At 47.9% G+C, this 15,909-nt stretch overlaps 1 protein-coding gene across 1 annotated transcript; it reads right to left on the bottom strand.

Moving 5' to 3' along the window:
• Positions 1-336: 336 nt before the first annotated feature.
• Positions 337-14,566, bottom strand: LOC146356627 (H-2 class II histocompatibility antigen, E-S beta chain-like). The gene is made up of 5 exons (XM_084832642.1): positions 14,375-14,566; positions 10,511-10,789; positions 8,547-8,828; positions 3,868-3,981; positions 337-920 (listed from the first exon to the last, which is right to left on the bottom strand). The coding sequence occupies exons 1-5, from the start codon at positions 14,463-14,465 to the stop codon at positions 892-894; spliced, it is 795 nt and encodes a 264-aa protein (XP_084688768.1). The 5' UTR covers positions 14,466-14,566; the 3' UTR covers positions 337-891.
• Between the last annotated feature and the right edge of the window lie 1,343 nt (positions 14,567-15,909).

Raw genomic sequence — 15,909 nt, forward strand, 5'->3', positions numbered from 1 at the left:
CGGTTTGCAGGAGGAGGCAATCGGACCAGACCGATTGCCTTTTCTGCCGTCGGAGTTGCTGCAGCAGGGACTGTGTATATATAACACCCGCGCCAGCGTTTCTAGGGGATCAAACTACGTGTTATGTTTGGGAGCAAGCAATCCTATGTATATTTAGACAGAAAGAAGTCCTACAACTCCCAGCATTCTCCAGCCAGCTTTCCCTAGCAAGGCTGGCTGGGGAATGTTGGGAGTTGTAGGAATTCTTTCTGTCTAAACATGCACAAGAATGCACCCTTAGACATCTTTCTTTCTTTCTTTCTTTCTTTCTTTCTTTCTTTCTTTCTTTCTTTCTTTCTGCATATAAGATTCAACTGTGAACCAGAGTCTCCAATCAAAGTGGACACTGAAAGGGTGCCAATAATATACATTTTACAGAATAACAGATATAAAAGCAAACGGTGAACAGTTTTCAGCAGCAGTTGTTAAGTCTGACATCTCTTACCACCCAAGGAAATGTTGAGCCTTACTGCCCATAGCCTTCCTGCTTCCTAGCAATATTCAACAGCAATATTGTCAGTAGTCAGACAGGAAACGTAGAAAAGAATCAAATTGCATTTTTTTCAGATCAGCTGTCTGAAATTGCCTGGGTCCAGAAACGCAGCTGTGGGCGAATTCAGACAACCCTTTTAGGAATGGAAATCTGCCCCTCTCGTAACCACTTGGTCATTGGTATTGCGGGGCCAGGTGGTCAGGAAAACCGGAGTGTGCTTTTGTACCCCTCGGAGAGGGCTTCCATGAGCCAGACGGTAATTGCCATTCCCTCTTGGCCCGCTGTTCATCTCCTCCAGTTTGCATCCACCAAGTAAAGGAAGGGGTCCCTTCGCAAGAGAAATGCTTTTCCATGTGACATCAGTAGCTGTCAGGACTGCTGAAGGATGCTGTGAGGAGTGAGGAGGGGGGCAATAATGAGAAGAAATAATTCAAAACAAACAAAGAAGAGGAAACGATATGTCTATAAAGTGGGTAGGATGGAGAGAGCAGTGAAGATGCCCTTTCCAGGACTTGGGGAAAGCTGATAAAACACAGAGCACAACTGAATAGTTATCCAGGATTTCTACACTCCTGCTAACACAAGCACACACACAAGCAAACACATGGCCTCATTCCCTTATATAGGAATAATAATACCTAAGTTACAGGGATGTTGTAATGATTTCTTAGAGGATATACACAAAAATCACTTTAACTTTGTGTTTAACATTGGCGAAATAATTTAGGTGGGGGTGGGGGGTGGTGAGATTGATCCTTGAGTGGCGTATTCTGTCCTGTTGTGGGTTAATAACACCTCCAGCACCACACCTTGAACTGTCCCACAAAGTGCAAAACCCTCCAACGTCTCTTTACTGCCCAATGGGAACTGCCGAGTATGGCACTCCTACCGCCTGTCTTCCTGCCTTGCGCAAGATTGGTCTAACTGGATAAAGCTGGCTAGGGTGGTTGACTGTGCTACAACACTGAACTCTTCTTCTGAGGCTTCCCGTGCTTCCGGCAGCTGCAGTGACATGAAAGCACAAGAAGGATCCTCTTTCTGTGGTCAGCACTTCCCTGCCCCCCCCCCCAACTATGCCAGATCTCTCCTCTCTTGTGCAACTCTTAGGGTAGCCAGATGCAGCAAAGAGGACAGCGTGGCTCGTGCACCTTGAATAGCTGTATAGAAGAGGAAATTTCAGCAGGTAGTTTGCAACTGAAGATGCAGGAGCCCTGTCTTCTGCTAAATCTAGCCACCCAAGCAACTACCTACCTGGGGATGAAGAGATGTTAACCAGTCCAGACTGGGCATGAATGGCCTGCCCCATAAGGCTGCAACCCACCCCTTCTTATGTTGGGATGGGCTGTCTTCACAGGTGAAGCATACTCCAAAATAAGCTAGTGGAAATGATACGCCTACGATCTGAGGAACCCTTGACCCAGGTTCCCTCATATCTCCTGTATCTTAATCCATTCCTGTTGAAGGTAGGATGAAAGTGATAACTGCCCTTGGATCAGATCTCCACCTTCCACTAGTTCAGGGAGACTTCAGTGGGGCAGGCGCTGGGGGATTCCTAGGCAAAACTGTGCAAACCCCCCCCCCCATTTCCTTGTATATTTCTTGTTTATTTAATAGATTTTTCACTTGCTTTTTAGGGCACACTGTTGTCACAAAGCGCCTTACAATGTTACAAAACATGAGCATGCAGCAGCTAATGATTTTAAACCACCACATGCAGACTGGGATAAATGAGTCTTGTTTCAAAAAGCCAGTAGACTCCCTGAAGAGGGAGTTCCAAAGATGTGGGACCATGACTGAGAAAGCCCTATCCCATCGGCCCTCAATCTTTTTGGGTCAGTGGGCACATCTGGAATTCTGAGAGAATGTCATGGGTGTTCTCACAAAATGGCTGCCATGGAGGGGGAGTGGCATACTCATTCTTAAAATGGCTGCCACGGTGGGCATAACTGGCCCCCAAAACAGGCAAAGCAGTGAGTCTAAAACAAAATTAACTCGCCCAAGAATAAGGCAGAGATGGGATCTGATCTTCAAAACAGAAAATCACTCTTTTGAACTCAAAGATGGCGCCGGAGGGCAGGACTTCACTCTGCAGCATACCAGCCTCTGGAATATTATTATTTTTAAATCTTAAGAAATAAAATAAAAATCAGGCGGGGCAGAGAATAAGTGCCAATCTTAATGCTTGAGCAGCCGATACAGGTTATGATAACGTGGTCCCAAACCATTTAGGGTTTTAAACGCCAAAGCCTTGAATTGGCCCGGGAAACGAACAGGCAGCCAATGTAAACAAGGCAGAACAGGAGTCAGATCATCCAAACTCCTTGATTCCACAAGCATTCTAGCTATGGCATTCTGTACCAATTGTAGTTTTCGAATCATCTTTCTTACTTACTTAATTTCATTTCTATACTGCCCAATAGCTGAAGCTCTCCATGTGGTTCACAAAAAATGAAAACCAAAGAGCACACAATTAAACAATATATAATATATAAAACATTAAAACCACAGTATAGAAATGCAACCAGAATAAAACCTAGCAGCAATGCAGAGATTTAAAATACAGATTTAAAACAGCAAAGCTAAAAGTCTAGAAAGCTAAAATGCTAAAATGCCTGGGAAAATAAAAAGGTCTTCACCTGGCGCCAGAAGGAAAACAATGTAGGTGCCCAGCGAACCTCACTAGGGAGCTCATTCCAGAGCTGGGGTGCCACAGCGGAAAAGGCCCTCCTCCTAGTAGCCACCCGCCTCACTTCCTTTGGCAGGGGCTCACGGAGAAGGGCCGCTGACGATGATCTTAAGGTCCAGGCAGGCACATGTGGGAGGAGGCGATCCTTCAGGTAACCTGGCCCCAAGCCGTTAAGGGCTTTGAATGTTAACACCAGCACTTTGAATCGGGCCCGGAAATGGACTGGCAGCCAGTGCAGCTGGAAAAGTACTGGCGTAATATGAGCTCCCAGGCCAGTCCCTGTTAACAATCTTGCTGCCCTATTTTGGACCAGCTGAAGTTTCCGGACCATTTTCAAAGGCAGCCCCGCATATAACGTATTGCAGTAAACCAGACGAGAAGTTATCAGCGCATGGATAACTGTAGCTAGGCTATCTCTGACCAGATAAGGGCGTAGTTGGTATACCAGTCTAAGCTGACAAAAAGTGCTCCGTGCCACTGAGTTCACCTGTGCCTCAAAGGGCAGTTCAGCCGCACAGTACAGTAGTCTAACCTGGGCGTAAGCAAGACACGTGCCCCTGTGGCTAGGCCTGCTTTCTCTAGATAGGGCCACAATTTCAGGGAGCCCTTCCTGAAAGAGGAACCATCTCTGCATCCCACAGCCCATTACCTTCCTTGTCTTTCAGGTAGCAGTACAGTCCCACAGCCAAGAAGAGGAGGCCCAAGATTGCTGCCATGACCCCTGCCCACGCTTTGCTCCTAGCAGAGTCTGACATGCATGGATCTGAGGAAAGAGAAGGAGGCTCAGGTGAGGAGAAGGCTCAGGGGCAGATCTGGCCTTTCAGCATTGAGGCATGGGTCTTCCAGTTCCTCAGGCCAAACTGGCGACCTCTCCGTGATTTCTGGAGCTTCTCCGTGATTTCTGGAATGCCATGAGAAAAATGGCATTTTCCTCAGAACTCCTCCAGTTTCTCCATGTGCAAACTTAAGCATCAAACAAGGAGTTGGATCCAGGATCTGCCTTCCATGAGAGGAACATAACATTTTCACTCTATATAGCAGTGGTTCTTGTTTGTGTTTTCATATAAAGCAGATAATGTACTGAGAGCATTTGTCATGAACTTGTACAATTTGAGGATTCCTGAGGCAAGATATTCTGATATCTCCCATGCACAGAGGAAAGTATATAGTAAGTACAGGGCATAAGAACATAAGAGCCCTGCTGGACCAGACCAAGGGTCCATCTAGTCCAGCATTCTGTTCCCACAGTGGCTAACCAGAGGTCGACCAGGAACCCACAAGCAGGGCATGAGTGCAACAGCACCCTCCCACCCATCTTCCCCAGCAGCTGGTGTTGTTGTTCAGTCGTTCAGTCGTGTCCTTGCTATTCTCTGGAACTCTGCATTCAGTTGGATATATCTTCCCCTTTCTCCCTTGCTTTTCACTTCCCTTCTTTCCTCAGCGACTTGTAAAGCCTCATCAGACAGCCACTTGGCTTTCTTGCATTTCTTTTTCTTTGGGATGGATTTCGTTGCTGCCTCCTGAACAATGTTACGGACCTCCGTCCATAGTTCTTCAGGCACTCTGTCTATCAGGTCTAATCCCTGAAATCTATTCCTCACCTCCACTGTGTATTCATAAGGGATATGATTTAGGTCATACCTGAATGGTTTAGTGGTTTTCCCGACATTCTTCAATTTAAGCCGAAATTTTGCATCAGGAAGCTCATGATCTGAGCCACAGTCAGCTCCAGGTCTTGTTTTTACTGACTGTATAGAGCTTCTCCATCTTTGGCTGTAAAGGACATAATCCATCTGATTTCGATATTGATCATCTGGTGATGTCCATGTGTAGAGTCGCCTCTTGTGCTGTTGGAAAAGAGTGTTTGCTATGATCAGTATGTTCTCTTGGCAGAACTCTATTAGCCTTTGTCCTGCTTCATTTTGTGCACCAAGGCCATGCTTGCCTGTTATCCTGGTGATTTCTTGACTTCCTACTTTAGCATTCCAATCCCCTATGGTGAAGAGGACATCTTTTGTTGGTGTTAGTTCTAGAAGGTGTTGTAGGTCTTCATAGAACCGATCAACCTCAGCTTCTTCGGCCTCAGTGGTTGGGGCATAGACTTGAATTACTGTGATGTTGAATGGTTTGCCTTGGATTCGTACTGAGATCATTCTATCGTTTTTGAGACCATAGCCCAGTACTGCTTTTCCCACCCTTTTCTTGACTATGAGTGCTACTCCATTTCTTCTAAGGGATTCTTGCCCACAGTAGAAGATATGATAGTCACCTGAATTAAATTCGCCCATGCCTATCCATTTTAGTTCGCTGATTCCCAAGATGTCGATGTTCAATCTTGCCATCTCATGTTTGACTACCTCCAGCTTACCTGGATTCATTGATCTTACATTCCAGGTCCCTATACAATATTGTTCTTTACAGCATCGGATTTTCTTTTCACCACCAGACACATCCACAGCTGAGTGTCCTTCCGGCTTTGGCCCAGCCGCTTCACTCTTTCTGGCGCTACTTGGAAATACCCTCTGCTCTTCCCCAGTAGTATATTGGACACCTTGCGACCTGAGGGGCTCATCTTCTGGCGTCATCTCTTTTAGCCTTGTGATACGTTCCATGGGGTTTTCTTGGCAAGAATACCGGAGTGGGTTGTCGTTTCCTTCTCCAATGGACCACATTTTGTCAGAACTCTCCGCTATGACCTGTCCATCTTGGGTGGCCCTGCATGGCATAGCTTATGGCTTCACTGAGTTACACAAGGCCCTTTGCCAAAACAAGGCAGTGATCCATGAACGGGAGCAACTGGTGTACATAGGCTCAATGCTGCCTCTGATACTGGAAGTAGCATATAGCCATCAGGACCAGTAGCCATTGATAGCCTTCTCCTCCAGGAATTTGTCCAACCTCCTTTAAAGGACATCCAAATTGGTGGCCATCACTACATCCTGTGGTAGCAAGTTCTATAGTTGGAACTATGTGCAGTTTAACTGCTGTGACAGTAAGGTCCCTGCTTGTGATAAGTCCCTCCATCCAGTTTTGCAGGATTCACTCTCCCCCAACATCAGGGGCTCCTGACTTTCTGTGAAGCATTTTCGGGGGACTGGAGGGGCTGCCCTTGGAAGGAGCGGGTGGGGAAGTCAACTTCTGCCAGAGCAGCTTAAATCTGGATCCAACCCAACCCATTGGGTAAGGGGTCCAGGTGTACCCCAAATGAGGCAACATTGAGAACAGGAAGGCCTGGCTTGAGGGCTATAGAACTAAAAGAAAAAACCCTTTAAGGATGAATGTGGTGTCTTGGTACCCTCAGTGGAGGAACTGGGAACGTAAATCAACTGCAGAGTGTGTGCAGTTGGGCTTGATGGAGATTACTGATGCCAGTAAGGAACATCAGAAACTGCTTTATACTGAGGCAGACTACTGGTCAATCAAGCCTAGTATTGTCAACACTGACGGGAAGCAACAGCCTTGGGGACATTCTGGATGCAAAGCAGGGGCTCTACCACTGGGCTACGGCTGTTCTCTATTCTGTAAACAGCCTAGCTACAGTTATCCATGCTCTGGTAACCTGTAGTCTGGATTACTGCAATGCATTATACGTGGGGCTACCCTTGAAAACAAGGCAGCAACTTCAGCTGGTCCAACATAGTGCAGCGAGATTGTTAATGGGGACTGGCCAATGAGATCATGTTATGCTGGTACTTTTCCAGCTGCACTGGCTGCCAGCCCATGTCCCGGCCCAATTCAAAGTGCTGGTATTAACATTCAAAGCCCTAAATGGCTTATGGCCAGGTTACCTGAAAGATCGTTTCCTCCCACATGTACCTGCCCAGACCCTAAGGTCATCCTCAGGGGTCCATCTCTGGGGCCCCTGCCAAAGGAAGTGAAGTGGGTGGCCACAAAGAAGAGGGCCTTTTCTGCTGTGGCATCCCAGTTGTGGAATGAGCTTCCCAGAGAGGCTCACCTGGTGCCTACATTATGCCTTTCCGGCTCCAGGTGAAGAACTTTTTTATTTCCTCAGGCATTTTAGATTTCAGCTTCTGTTGTTTTAAATCTGTTCCTGTATTGCATTGCTGCTAGGTTTTATTTTGGCTTTTTACTTTTATTTTATACTGTAGTTTTAAGCTTTTCAACTTTTAGAGTGTATCTCATGTTGTACTTTATGGTTTTATTTGTTGTGAACTGCCCAGAGAGCTTTGGCTATTGGGCGGGGTAGATGGATAGATAGATGGATGGATAGATAGATAGATAGATAGATAGATAGATAGATAGATAGACTGAGCTTCAGAACAGTCACATCCAAAAATGAGGTACATTACTTAACAAGCATGAACCCAGAAAGGACAAGAAGGCACAAGGTGTCTGAGGTGGGTTTATTTACTATCCATGTTAGAAGGACCACAACGTTCTTTAGAAGGTGTTATGGCATAAATGCTCACAAAACCAGGAGAACCAAATTCCCTGGCAAACATCCATACTGCCTTTATACAAGTCTATGGTGTAACCGCACTTAGAATACTGTGTACAGTTCTGGTCACCATACCTAAAGAACGTTTTTTTAGAGCTAGGAAAAGTGCGGAAAGGGGCAACTGAAACTATCAAGGGGCTGGAGCATCTCCCTATAAGGGAAGGTTGCAACAGCTAGGATTGTTTGGCTTCGAAAAAAGGAGGGTAAGGGGAGAGAGGTCTACAAAATTACGCATGGTGTGGAGAATGTGTATAGGGAGACATCTTTCTCCCTCTCTCAAAATACTAGAACCCGGGTCATCCCATGAAGCTAATTGGTGGGAGATTCAGGACAGATCAAAGGAAGGACTCCTTCACACAGCGCATAGTTAAACTATGGAATTTGCTACCAAAGGATGTAGTGATGGCCACCAATTTGGATGGCTTTAAAAGGGGGTTACACAAATTCCTGGAGGAGAAGGCTATCAATGGCTACTAGTCCTGATGGCTATGTGCTACCTCCAGTACCAGAGGCAGTCAGCCTATGTACACCAGTTGCTGGGGAACGTGGGTGGGAGGGTGCTGTTGCACTCATGCTCTGCCTGTCGGTTCCCAGTCGACAGCTGGTTGGCCACTGTGTGAACAGAATGCTGGACTAGATGGACCCTGGGTCTGATCCAGCAGGGCTCCTCTTACGCTCTTAGGGTGTGATACAGGGAATGAAGGAGAGCTCAAAACATTGGCTTCTTTGAGAATGGGGGACTCTTGAGAGAGGTGGCTATCTCCTGGTCAAGGTTGACACAGGATTTGGGGATGCTCATTCCCTTTGGGGAATCATGTCTCCCCATGCAAGAATGGGGGAAATAAAGCATCTAACCCATTGAGTCATACCCCATCGGATGGTGATGGGTGTCTCCAGGCTGGCGTGCTCCACTTGGCAGATGTAGACATCTCCGTACTTCGGTGTCGTCTCCAGCATCAACTGGCTCTGGTACGTCCAGTCTCCGTTCTGGAGCTCTTCCCCGTAGGCCACCCCTTCCTTCTCCTCCCGCCCGTTCTTCAGCCACCTGATCTCGATTTCCAAGGGATAGAAACCCGACACGGTGCAGAGCACCAGGGTGTGGGGGGAGGCGGGGTCATCCTTGGTGGGGGAGATGGTGACTGTGGGTGCAGCTGGAAGGAAAATGGAAGGATGTGCATGAGACACCCAGACATGCATGAAATACAGGAAAAGAGAGAAGTTACAAGAGATCAAGGAAAGACAATGCTGGTTGGCTATTAGGTCCTACCTAGTTCCTTATTTTCATGGAACTTGAAAAGAGAGCTCAATCAGCAAACTGTATAAAGACTTAATATCAAGACACCAGCCGATCTGTGTAATATAACCTCTCCTTGCCTCTCCTTCCTTGCATGGTTCCTACAGCTAAAGGGACACATACTGTAAGTGCACACAGACTCATTACCCTCTCCAGGTTCCACGTTTCTTCGGAGCCACATAAGAATTGCCTTGAAGACTCTGGCAAGAGCCCACCAAATTCAGCATCATCTTTCCACCAGACGGCTAATATGCCCCTTGGGAAGTCAAGTAAAACTCTTTGGGAAAACCTTTTGATAGCATACTGATCCAGTCAGTTCTCTTTGGGCCCCTGCTTAAGTTTCACCTCTTCCTCCCACCTACTTTTCTTTCCATTGCCCTTTTGCCCCTGTGAAGCACTCATAGGAACACATGGGGAGAAGGGCCATTCCCCTTTGCTAGTCCTCTGTAGCTGGTATTCAGAGGTACACTGCCTCCCTGCATGACTACTGAAAGATCTCTCCTTGAGCAAACTACTCATAGGGATCTTGAGATGGAGAATGAAATCAGGGAGGCATCAAAAGGAGAAAGGGTTATTATAATAGGAAAGAATTGGGGGGGGGGCGGGGAGGCAGATCATGATCCAGAGAGAGGGGGGGTGGGGAGAGTTAAAGCTAGAAAGGAAAATGGTCCCAGTTGCAAGCTCAACCCAAACCCAATATACATAGACAATTGTATTTACTCTCAGCATTTGACTTTGTATGTTGATAATACATTGATATACATGTTAGTAATTTGTATGTTACTTAGGGAGTAATCTTATGGCCCCTAGACAGCGTCTGGGGGCCATAGGATATTTTGGATTCCCACCTCCATGTTCAGAAACACCACTCTGACCTCAGAGCTGGGGAACTGCAGCCCCCTCCCCCTTCCCCATGCAGCCAGCTGCCTGTATGGGGTCACAAAAGCGACCTTGGAGAGGGGGTAAAGGGGGTGTTCCAGTGGGAGGGGAGGGGACTGGAGAGGCTGGGATATGCATTATCCCAAGGCCTTTCCGGCCTCCTTCTCTCCCCCTCTGAGACACCCCCACTAGATAGGTGAAAAGGCCCCTCCATTGGATACCCATAAGCCCCTGCCACTCAAAGCCTCTCTACATTAAGTAAAACCCCCACATCTTTGCCAGGGCTTTCTGCTTTCAGTTTCTCTGCAGGATTATGACGGGCTCCTTTACACGGCAGACATGTGGTTTGAATCGAGGAAAGTCCTTCCTCGGCGAGTTCCATATGTTTCCATGTGTTTCAATTTACAGCCACTAGATGGTGCTGTCATTGTATAGTGTTATAGCGCTACGCCGGCATTTCACACAGCCGATAGATCGGAATAACGTTCCCTTTTGCATTACCTCTGATTTTTTGAAAGCAGAATAAATGGGGGAAAGCGTGGGAGATGTTCTGGAGCTTGACGACATTGTGTAAAGGACCTGCTAACGTCCGTGCATAACCAGTCACAAGGGTGCAATAAATAGCTTGTGTGAGAAGCTCTCAGTCCCCGACGCACTTACCCGTCCTGCCAGCTGCATTCCCTGCTTTCGCCGTCTCATAGTTGTGCCAGCAGAAGCGATCCACCATGGCCTGGTTGTAGTGTAGAATCTCTGCCCGACTGTTCCATAACACGGCATCAGGCTCGCCCAGTATAGACAGAGCCAGGAATCTCCCAAGGTCGCTATCGAAGTGAACAATCTCCTGCCCATCATAGAAGAACCTGAGCAGGTAGCGTGCCTGTAGCGGTGGCTGGCCTTTGCTGAAGCGGCACTCGGCTTTGCACTGGATCAGGAAATGGACTGCAGCAGGGAGAGAAGAAGCAGTGATTGAGAGAAAGGACTCGGGTGGGTGCAAGATCCACCACAATTCATCTGAATTTAATAGTTATATAGAAGAGATAATTTCAGCAGGTAGCCTGTAATTAAAGATGCAGGAGCCCTGTCCTGTTGGGGGTTAAAACAGAACTCAATTCCTTGGATCTTCCCCATTTCCTCCAAAGCACAAACAATTCTCCAGGAAAGTTTTTTTTTTTTTTCTCTTAAGGCACAATCCTACCCATGTTTCAACAGAAAAAACGTCTTACAACTCTTGGCTTTGCACTGGATCAAGAAATGGACTGCAGCAGGGAGAGAAGAAGCAGTGATTGAGAGAAAGTACTCTGGTAGGTGCGAGATCCACACCTGCACGGCCAGGTGTGGCCTGTTACCTGGGTGCCCCATGACCCATCAAGCAGATGAAAGGCCTGGAGTTGGTTCTGAGTGTTACATTTGCATTTGGTAGCTGATCACTGGAACCCCCAACATGAGGTCCAAAGAGGTGCCCATGCGAGTGAAGGAAGCCTTCATTAGGCTGAGGAAACAAACCCATCAGAGAGATAGCAAAAACAGTGGGAGTGGCCAACACAACAGTTTGGAACATCCTGAAAAAGAAGGAATTAACTGGCAAGCTCAGCAACAGCAAAGGGCCTGGAAGACCACGGAAGATAACTAAAGTGGATGACCGGCTGCAGAATTCTGCTCATGGTGAAGAGGAATGCTTTCACAACATCTAGCCAGGTCAAGAATGCTCTTGAGGAGGTAGGCATGTCATTGTCAACATCTACAGTCAAGAGACGGCTTTATGAAGGTAAATACAGAGGCTTCACAACAAGGTGCAAACCACTGGTAACGCTCAAAAACAGACAGGCCAGATCAGCCTTTGCCAAAAAACACCTAAAAAAGCCTGCCCAGTTCTGGAATAAGATTCTTTGGACTGAGGAAACCAAGATTAACTTGTACCAGAATGATGGGAAGAGAAAAGTATGGAGAAGGAATGGAACAGCTCATGATCCAAGCATACCACATCATCTGTCAACTATGGTGGAGGCAGTGTTACGGCATGGGCATGTATGGCTGCCAATGGAACCGGGTCACTGGTGTTTATTGATGACCTGACTGCTGACAAAAGCAGCAGGATGAATTCTGAAGTGTATAGGGCTATGCTTTCTGCTCAGATTCAGCCGAATGCTGCCAAACTGAGAGGACGCCGCTTCATATTGCAGCTGGATAATGACCCAAAACATACAGCAAAAGCTACCCAAGAGTTTCTCCAGGAAAAGTGAGATGTTCTTCAATGGCCAAGTCAGTCACCTGATCTCCACCCAACAGAGCATGCTTCTCACTTACTGAAGACAAGACTGAAGGCAGAAAGACCCACAAACAAGCAGCAGCTGAAGGCAGCTGCAGTAAAGGCCTGGCAAAGCATCTCAGTGGAGGAAACTCAGCATTGGGTCATGTCCATGGGTCCCAGACTTCAGGCAGTCATTGACTGCAAAGGATTTTCATCCAGGTATTAAAGGCAACCCTTAAGTTTGAAATGATGTTGGTTTGTTCCATTACTTATGAGCCCCCAACGATGGGTGTGTGTGTATGCCACTGGCTGTCCTTCCTGAATGGTTGGTGCCCCACTTTTGTCAAACCCCTTGAATAACAGCTGGAAGTCCTGACTTCGCTCCTGTCTGGGTGTGTTTCCTTCCAACTTCAATGTGGTGGTGTACAGAGGCCAACTGCCAAAACAGTTACCCTTGTTCCAATATTTCTGGCCCTGACTGTATATTTAGACAGAAAGGAGTCTTAGAACTCCCAGCATTCCCCAGCCAGCATGACTAGCTTGGAAATGCTGGGAGTTCTAGGACTTTTTCCTGTTTAAACGTGCATAGAATTGCACTCTTAATGATGTAGCATGCCTTTTATTTTTTACTCTAAGGGAAGCGCATGCAGCCCCCATTCAGATCAGGACCACATCAGAATAGGAGGGGAGGATTCTCACACACACACACACACACCTTTGCTTCCCGACATTCTCCCCTCTACATGGGGGTTAAAAAAGAAATAAAACTCTATTTACATCTCCCCACCACGCTTATGTGTATATGGAACTGCCAATTTGAGATTAACAGTTCTTGCATCTGATGGTCTGGAGAGTGTCCACGAAAGCTTCTGCCACGTTTTGCTTTTTTTTAACCTCTCTGGGTTGTTCCTTTTTAAGCTGTCCTCAGTTAGCAGCTCCAGTTGTCGTACACAAGTATGGCCTTGTGGTGTTAGATGACGCTAAGTACATCACAACACTGGACTACACTGCAGGGCTGTGGTACACCTCTGTGTGTGTGTGTGTGTAGATGCTTGGAAAGGCGGGTAAGGGCTGTAGATTTAGGACCTTCAACAGTGGAGATGGAGATGTGTGGAGAGGGGGGGGACACTGCATTGGTTGAACTTCTACCTGCCACACAGCTGTTGAAAGCAAGGAAAGCCCAGTTGCCAGTGAGGAGGAGAAAGCTGGATGGCCCTCTTGTGAGAGCTTCCAGGAGACACCTGGGCGTTGGCCCTAGTTGGCAAAGGACGGCCGAATTAGCTGGAACATGGTTAGAGTGCTGGACCCGCAGCTGGGAGATCCGAGTTCTAGTCCCCACTCAGCCATGAAGCTCACTGGGTGACTTCGGGCCAGGCACCGACCCTCACCGAACCTACCTCACAGGGTTGTTGCGAGGATAAAATGAAGAGGAGGGAGATCATGTATGAGGATAAAAGGGGGGATATACATGTAATAACTAAATACATAACCAACTAAGGACGTTCTTCTAAGTCAGCTTTCCCCAGCCTGGTGCCCTCTCCTAGAAGGTTGGGGACTACAATTCCCAGCATTCCTGACGATTGGCTATGCTGGCTGGAGCTGGTGGGACTCGAAGTCCAAAACCTGTGGAGGGCACCGGGTTGGGGAGGGCTGTTCTAAGTGCTCCACCCCCTAGCCCTTATCCAGAGAAACTTTCCCTCCTCCCCTGGACCCTCTCCCTTTCAAAGTGTCCTGGGGTTTGGGACATTCTCATCTCTAGTATCTCTGTCACCACCCCTAGAAAGGCAAGGAGGCATTCAGCCTACCTACCCCGGCCGCCTTGCTGTTCCCGAGCCTTCCAGCTTTCCCAGAACCCCCTCCCCCCCATCAGGACCATCCGCCTTTTGGCTTATGGTGGTCTCAGGCAGTGGAGGCTGATGGCTCCAAAGTCAGTGGGGCGGTGAATCCACTCCAGGCTTCAGTCAGAACCAGCCAGAACTCTTAAGGGTCTCAAGCAGTGGAGGCCGGGGGCTCTGATGTCAGTGGGGCAGTGGATGCACTCCAGGTTTCAGTCAGGACCAGCCAGGATGCTAAAGGAGCTCTCCAAGGTAGTTCTGACTGGTTCTGAGTGAAACCCGGAGTAGATTCACTGCCCCTCTGATACCAGAGCCACCAGTCTCTACTGGTCTCGAGTCCCCCTCCCCACAAACACACACACCTCACCCATCCTCAGCAAAGACAGGTTTGCTCCCCCATTGGGATGGTGAGGGGCAGGTTTTTTTTGTGTGTGTGCTTACCCGGGTTCGTGTTTCTTCCTGCAGTTCCACGGATCAGGGATGGTTCCAGCAGCACAGGCAGAATTGCTAGCAACACCAAAGGAGACCTCATGGCTGCCCACTCCCCACAGGACAGGGACGGGGCAGGGAGGTGGGGAGAGCAGCTCTGGGTCTTTTCTTGTGGGGGGAGAAGAAGCAACCCTCGCTATCTCTAGCTTGGCCTGGAGAGGAGGAGGTGCCCAGGGGAGGCAGACGCACCAGTGACAATTCCTCCTGAGAAGCATCATTCGTCACCAGGCAAGAAGAACCCGCAGCTCGTCTCATTCAGCAAGGCAGCTTCCTTTGGCCTTCCCCACCACAACTCCCATCAACCCCCAGCCACCACGGTCATCATGAGAGCAAGAGCCAGTGTGGCGGAATGGCTAGAGTGTTGGGCTCGGCCTCGGGAGACCTGGGTTCTAGTCCCCACTCGGCCACGGTGCTCACTGGGTGACTTTGGGCCAGTCGCTGACTCTCAGCCTAACCTACCTGGCAGGGTTGTTGCGAGGATAAAAGGGAGAGGTGGGGGACGATCCTGTACATAAGCTGCCTTGGGTTCCTTGCAAGAGGAGAAAAGGCGGGAGATCAATGTAATAACAAAAGGCAAAAATATGCAACAAAAAGGAGAGAAAGAGAACAAAAGTCTAATAGAAGGAAAACACTTCAGTGGAGAATTTATATTTATATCCATGGGCTATACGTACATGCAATCATAAAGAAATAGATATCATTGTGATGGTCACCAGTTTGGATGGCTTTAAAATGGGATTGGGCATTAATGTGGACTAGTCCTGATGGCTTATATTTTACCTCCAATATCAGAGGCAATATGGGCGGGAGGGTGCTGCTGCACTCGTGTCCTGCTTGTGGGTTCCTGATTGACAGCTGGTTGGCCACCGTGTGAAAAGAATGCTGGACTGGATGGACCCTTGGTCTGATCCAGAAGGGTTCTGCTTATGTTCTTAGAATCACAGAATCATCAAATAGTAGGGTTGGAAGGGGCCTATAAGACCATTGAGTCCAACCCCCTGCTCAGTGCAGGAATCTATTGTAGTACTTATTGGACTATAATGTATTGGACTAAAACTCTCACCAGTTGGACTTATTGGACTTCAATGTGTCAGACTACAATGCCCATCAGTTGGACTTATTGGACTGCAATGTGTGGGACTACAATGCCCATCAGTTGGACTTATTGGACTGCAATGTGTCAGACTACAATGCCCATCAGTTGGACTTATTGGACTGCAATGTATTGGACTACAACTCCCATCAGTTGGACTTATTGGACGGCAATGTGTTGGACTACAGCTCCCATCAGTTGGACTTATTGGACTGCAATGTGTGGGACTACAACTCCCGTCAGTTGGACTTATTGGACTGCAATGTGTGGGACTACAACTCCCGTCAGTTGGACTTATTGGACTGCCATGTGTCAGACTACAACTCCCGTCAGTTGGACTTATTGGACTGCCATGTGTCAGACTACAACTCCCATCAGTTGGACTTATTGGACT

Source organism: Heloderma suspectum, chromosome 2 (assembly GCF_057233095.1).
Source record: "Heloderma suspectum isolate Gila_16-S chromosome 2, 16-S_ref, whole genome shotgun sequence".
In the NCBI taxonomy this organism is placed as follows: domain Eukaryota; kingdom Metazoa; phylum Chordata; class Lepidosauria; order Squamata; family Helodermatidae; genus Heloderma; species Heloderma suspectum.

Excerpts from the sequence above, each read along its gene's own strand:
- LOC146356627 (XM_084832642.1), bottom strand. The coding sequence starts at position 14,465 with ATGAGGTCTCCTTTGGTGTTGCTAGCAATTCTGCCTGTGCTGCTGGAA. Across the intron at positions 8,829-10,510 it reads GAATGCAGCTGGCAGGACGG|CTGCACCCACAGTCACCATC; the intron begins GTAAGTGCGTCG and ends TTTTCCTTCCAG. Across the intron at positions 921-3,867 it reads CTACCTGAAAGACAAGGAAG|CATCCTTCAGCAGTCCTGAC; the intron begins GTAATGGGCTGT and ends CACTCCTCACAG.